Genomic DNA, 6,000 nt, shown 5'->3' on the forward strand with positions numbered 1-6,000 from the left:
ACACAAGTGCAATAGTGGTACACAGCCATGGTGAGGAATCAATTGCTCTTGATTTGGCTAACTGATCCACTCAGTGGTACTAGACCCTTAGCTGGAGCTGGGAAACAAGTCAGAACCATACCCAAACACAAGCCCACTCTACAATATCAAGCTACCATCAATCACGGGGTATAAGAGGGCCTACACCTATCAAACTGTCTATCAAAAAAGTAAGTGTTATCTCAATTTTCTGGGTGCTAACTTACTCTCCGTTGGAGAATCTGCTTCTCTTTTCCAGATAGATGCAGATCCTAAGAAGAGAGCTGCCCCAACATACCTCAGAAGGGGCCCAACTGAAACTAAGGACAACTGGCGAAATAAGCAAGGGTGATGTTTTCCTGTGAACTGGATACCAGCACAAAGGGGAAGGAGATCAATGCAGAGAAAAATCAACTCCTACCAAATCAGAGAGCCAGAGCCTCAGAGGCCCCCAACACCTCAGCACTGAAGCAGACCAAAAATGAACCCAACATGGCTCAGGGAAATCTTGCGGAAGAGGGGGCGGAAAGAATGTCAGAGTTACATGTTGGGTCATGATTTTCAGAGACATTTATCATACTAATAACTGGGGGCTAACTCCACAATGCACGACCCATTTTCAATAATAAGGAGGGTCTAATGGGAGGGGGTAGATCACAGATGAGCCTAAATAATGGTACCAAACTGCCTGTATTTACTGAAAAGAAAACTAATAAATTAAATTAAAAAAAAAAAAAAAAAAAAAAAAAATCAATATATGCTGTTATATATACTATTATATGTATATACTATATGTATATATGTATGTACTATATGTATACATTATACATATATGTATATACATATATATATGTAAAGCATATACAAACACAGACACTTATATATATACATATACATTTATATACACACACACACATATACAGGATTCAAGACAGAAGAGGGCCTAGTTGGAAAGGGGTTCAGTGGAAGGGAGATGGGGGAGAGAAAGCAATAAAAGGTAATGGGAGGGGATTTTTAATAAAATGCATTATGTACAGATGTACAGGTATAATTATCTATGAAAGGTTTCTTTTAAGGATACAGGGAAATAGCCCAGAAATAAACAAGAGGGGAAATTATTTCTTACAACTAATATAATACATTTGACATTGTTTTAGAACTATTTACTTACAAATATGCAATCTCTAATAAACATATTCTTGTAGGTCTTACAAATGTGTGTGCCCCATCACCTAATTCATTGCTTAACAAACTGTCCTCAAGCTAAGATCTATGGGCTAAAGAAATGAGCTTTCCATCTGAAAAAGCAGCTTGACCTCTTAGTATCAGACAGTCTAAACAAAGTAAATCTTACGGTTCAAAGAGCTGAGTTTTGACTACCTATCTGAGGAGGAGACTCATTTTTATTCATATGCATATATATATATATATATATATATATGTATGTATATATATATGTATGTATATATCTCAAAATCAAAGTTGGTATTACTTGTGGATTAAGTTTTAAGCTTTGAAAGCTAAGTGTTAGTTTGGCAGTGGCTATCTCAGACCTCACTGTCCCATGTTGCCATCAATTAATAACCAATAGTACTGCTTTAAAACTCCCATAGAGTGACAAAGGCAGCTGGAAGAAAAGTGCAGCTCCATCTGCCAGTTCTTACTCCCCAGTTGTACAACCTATTTTAAGTGCAGGATCAAAAGCAGGAAATTGGCACCTATAAAACTTGTGACTTGGGCTGGAGAGATGGCTTAGCAGTTAAGCGCTTGCCTGTGAAGCCTAAGGACCCTGGTTCGAGGCTCGGTTCCCCAGGTCCCACGTTAGCCAGATGCGCAAGGGGGCGCGCGCGTCTGGAGTTTCGTTTGCAGATGCTGGAAGCCCTGGCGCGCCCATTCTCTCTCTCTCTCTCTATCTGTCTTTCTCTCTGTGTCTGTCGCTCTCAAATAAATAAATAAAATTTAAAAAAAAAAAAAAAACTTGTGACTGAGTAAGAAAACGTCAAAAAGCAATTGACATTCCTCTTCCAGCTTATAAGGCAAAAGAATAAGGTAATCTCAAACTCTTAGTTATAGTTTTGATATATACTCTCTGAAGAATCAGTAGGAAAACTATTCTTTAGGAAAATTGAATTAACTAGAAAATAGTTTCAAGATTACATCAAAACATCAAACAGGCCTGAAGAAATGGCTCAGCAGTTAAGACACTTGTCTGCAAAGCCCAACGAATGGAGTTAGATTCCCAGTACCCATGTAAAGCCAAATGCACAAAGTAGTGTATGCATCTGGATTTCATTTGCAGTGGCTGTAGGCCCTGGTACACCTATTCTCGGTCTTTCTTCTCTCTCTGCTTGCAAGTAAATAAAAATATTTTAAAAATTAAATAAATATACTGAATAGATCCTCTCAATAACAGCTATAGAATAAGACGCTCATCATGTCTTATAGAAGTACATTTAACTACCTATGTCTATTATGTCATTTGGAATATATAATAATAGTATAACAAGCCAACAACTTGACTGTAAGAGGACTCCACAATGGGGTTACCATACCAAAAACAAAAGAATCTATCTAAAACATATTTACATCTCTATTGTACACAGTGGTCCATACTCAGGAAGCAGAGACATGAAATCCAAAGTAGGAAGCAAAATCCTGGGCTACACAGCAAGACCCTGCCTCAAGGGCTGGAGATGCAGCTCAATGGTACAGTGCTTGCCTAGTATGCACAGGTCCCAAGGATTTAAATATACATACATATTATGTGTTTGTGTGTGTATGTATGTGTGTATACATCTATGTGTTTGTGTGTGTATGTGTGTATACATCTATGTGTGTGTGTATGTATGTGTATATATGTAGATAGATAGATATTTATATGCATATATATGCATATATATGTATCCAATTTCCTCACTTCTCAAAAAACAAATAAACCAACATAATACTCAACATAGCCAAAATTTAAAAAAAAAAAAAAAAAGATACTCATTTAACATGTTGGCAGACAATACAAACAGAAAACAAAACAAATGCTTCCTACTCTTAGGTCACAAGTAAAACTTCTTAACCTACTTAAAGAAGCACATGATTCTTCTATCACTTCCCCCAATAAAAGTAAATCAAAAATGCTAAGATGTGGCTAATGCAGGCTTTTAGAAACATGAAATATTTTATAAAACATCACTGTAAGTTTATGTAGTTGTTTCTGGGGAAAAAAAGTCTGAAAAAAAACCCGTTTTTTTCAAAACCTACTTTAAGAAAAAAAAGCCCTACGTTTAAATGTTTTACTAGGACAGTGATAAGTAGGTGAGATTCAAAACAATACACTATTACCAAATAACCACACACACAATCAAGTACCAGGCAAGCAAATATTATCACAGAACTCAGGTATGCCCTTTACTTAATGCACTGCCTAAAGATTACACATATGTAAAGCTGACTCAGTCAAATGACTACAGTATTTAAAAGTGCTTTATAAAAACAGTGAAGTAACTTGCTTATGCTGTGTAGTATCAGTATTACCACCCTCCTACTATGGTCTCTTAGAAAGTATTAAGAGAAAACAGTAAAGTCTCAATATAAGCAAATGAAAAGAAGGTATCTTAAGCAACATTCTCAAAAACTTTCCGCTTTGACGATCTATTTCCTAGTGAATAATCAAATAAATGAATTCACAATAAGAACTTTTCCTAATTGTATGGAGGTTAATTTAAAAAAAAAAATGTGGGGCTGGAGAGTTGGTTTAACGGTTAAGGCCTTTGTTTGCCTGCAAAGCCAAAGGATCCCAGGTAAGCTAGATGCACAAGGGGGTACATGTATCTGGAGTTCGTTTGCAGTGGCTGGAGGCTCTGGTGTGCCCGTGCCCGTGCCCGTTCCCATTCTCATTCTCAGTCATATTCTCTCTCTCTCTCTCTCTCTCAAATAAAATAAAATATATTTTTAAAAAATCTCTGAAAGATTTTTCTCCATGAGATTACTTACAAGACATTAAATAAACCACATCTACAAACAAAACCAATCAGCTAAAAACAGAGTATCTATTTCAAAGGCTCAGGCAGAAGACCTCCACCTAAACAAATTAAGATGAGATCTTTTCCCTCCATCTTTATTTGTTTGTTTGTTTGTTTGTTTGTTTGTTTAGAGAGGCAGATAGACAATGGGCACACCAGGGCCTCTCACCACTGCAAACAAACTCCACATGTATGTGCCACCTGTGCATCTGGCTTCTGTGGGTCCTGGGGAGTTGAACCTGGGTCCTTAGGCTACTGAGGCAAGCGCTAAGCCATCTCTCCAGACCCATCTTTAAAATTACATGTTTGTGCAGTAGACAAACCAGCTGTTCACATACTCTCCTAACACTTATCTTTAAAATGCACTTCCACATTTGTGAGGTAGACAAGTGTCCACATGTCTCAACACCTATCTTTAAAATGCTCTTCCACGTTTGTAAGGTGGACAAACCAGTGTCCACATCATCTCCCAACATCTATCTTTAAAATGCTCTTCCACTGTCTGTGAGGTACACAAACCAGTGTCCACACATTTTTGTCCCCAAAATACCTGAGAGAATTTAGCTACTAAGAACCTTGGGAACACAGCCCACTTTCCAAAGGCCTCATGTGATAAAAATTCCTCATCACTCACAGCTAGACCCAAAACACAATTATTGCTACTAAGAACCAAGACCCCCAATTATTCTATGCAATGAAGCTCCAAACCCACCAAAAGCAACCACTATTCTCTCATATTCTCTCTCTCTCTCGTTTGCTTTCTTTCTTTCGTTCGTTTTTTTTTTTTTTTGGTTTGTTTTTAATTTTCTTCGGGAAAGGAGAAGAAAGAAGAGCTCAGTACAAAAGCTGGCAGAGAGGTGGGCAGGCAGGTAGGGCTCCAAGTAGGAGGGCGCGCCAGGGGGCATGTGGATCCCACCCGAGGGTCCACGGAGACCGGCCGGGGCGCGGCCCCACCCACGGGGGCAGCCGGGGCGGCGGCAGCGGCCAGAGCTCCTGGAAGGAGCCCCGCACGGCCCGGGTTCGGCGCTCCCCGGCTGGGCCCTGACGACTGCAGGCATTGGGCCGTGGGATCGACCCGGGCCAGGGCAGGGCAGGGCAGGGCAGGGCAGGGCGGTGACGGGGCGGCCGAGGCCTGAGCCCGCCGCGGAGCGGAGCGGAGCCGAGCGTCGGGGTGGCGGCGGCGGGGTAAGGTCACCGCTGGCGGGAGGCGAGGCCCGAACCCCCCGGCCCCGCCGAGGCCACCACACCCCGCGCTACCTTTGGCCTCGCAGTCGGCGCAGTACTTGTTGTCCTCCTCCCTCAGCAGCTTGGACAGGATGAGCTGGTGCTGCTCGTTCAGCTTCTGAGCCTTCTCCCGGCAGGAGCGAGTCGCCATCTCGGCGGCGGGCAGCGGCGGACGGAAGCCGGGCAAGGCAAAGGCACCTGGCGCCGCTGCTACCGCGGGCGAGCGGGCGGGCGGACTCAGCCCAGGAAGCGGCGGCGGCGGCGGCGGCGGCGATAGCTGGAAGCCGAGGAGGGGCGGCGGCGGCGGCAGCGGCGGCGGCGGCGGCGGCGGCGGCGGCGGAGGAGGAGGCAGCGCCGACGTGTCCCGCCTCCTCGCCCGGCCCGCCGCACGCTCCGCCCAAGCCGCTAACCGCGGAGGGAGGCCGCTTCCGGGAGGCGGGGCGGAAGGAGCTGCCTCCCCGCGCCGCGCATGCGCCGCGCTGCCGGCGTGACCTCCCCCTCCCCCACAGTCTTGCTGGAGGAGGAGGAGGGCCTTTCCTCAAGGTGATTCGGGGGAAGGTTCTGGCACTGCCCAGGGTGGGTCCTCCCCACCTTTTGGACGTGACTGTTGCCAGAGGTGTCTGGTGCGGGAAGACCTTTTACCCAGAGGCGACACAATTCTGGAAATGCAGAAATGTTAGTGATTGGGTAGGATCGTGTACTGATTTGGTATTTATTCGTCCCCGGATATGGAACAGGCCGT

At 43.8% G+C, this 6,000-nt stretch overlaps 1 protein-coding gene across 3 annotated transcripts in view; it reads right to left on the reverse strand.

Annotated features, from left to right (window-relative positions):
• The window catches only part of Smap1 (small ArfGAP 1), a 139,694-nt gene extending 134,214 nt beyond the window's left edge, over nucleotides 1–5,480 (reverse strand). For 2 of the 3 annotated variants that reach the window (XM_045156135.1, XM_004653060.2), the window contains exon 1: nucleotides 5,292–5,479. In XM_045156135.1, coding sequence (XP_045012070.1) covers nucleotides 5,292–5,409 — 118 coding nt within the window. In that variant the 5' untranslated portion in view covers nucleotides 5,410–5,479. Of the gene's footprint in view, nucleotides 1–5,291 lie in introns of all 3 variants that reach the window. The other variant, XM_004653059.3, reaches the window with a different exon arrangement.
• Between the last annotated feature and the right edge of the window lie 520 nt (nucleotides 5,481–6,000).

The sequence above is a fragment of the Jaculus jaculus genome, chromosome 8 (genome assembly GCF_020740685.1).
Source record: "Jaculus jaculus isolate mJacJac1 chromosome 8, mJacJac1.mat.Y.cur, whole genome shotgun sequence".
Lineage (NCBI taxonomy): Eukaryota > Metazoa > Chordata > Mammalia > Rodentia > Dipodidae > Jaculus > Jaculus jaculus.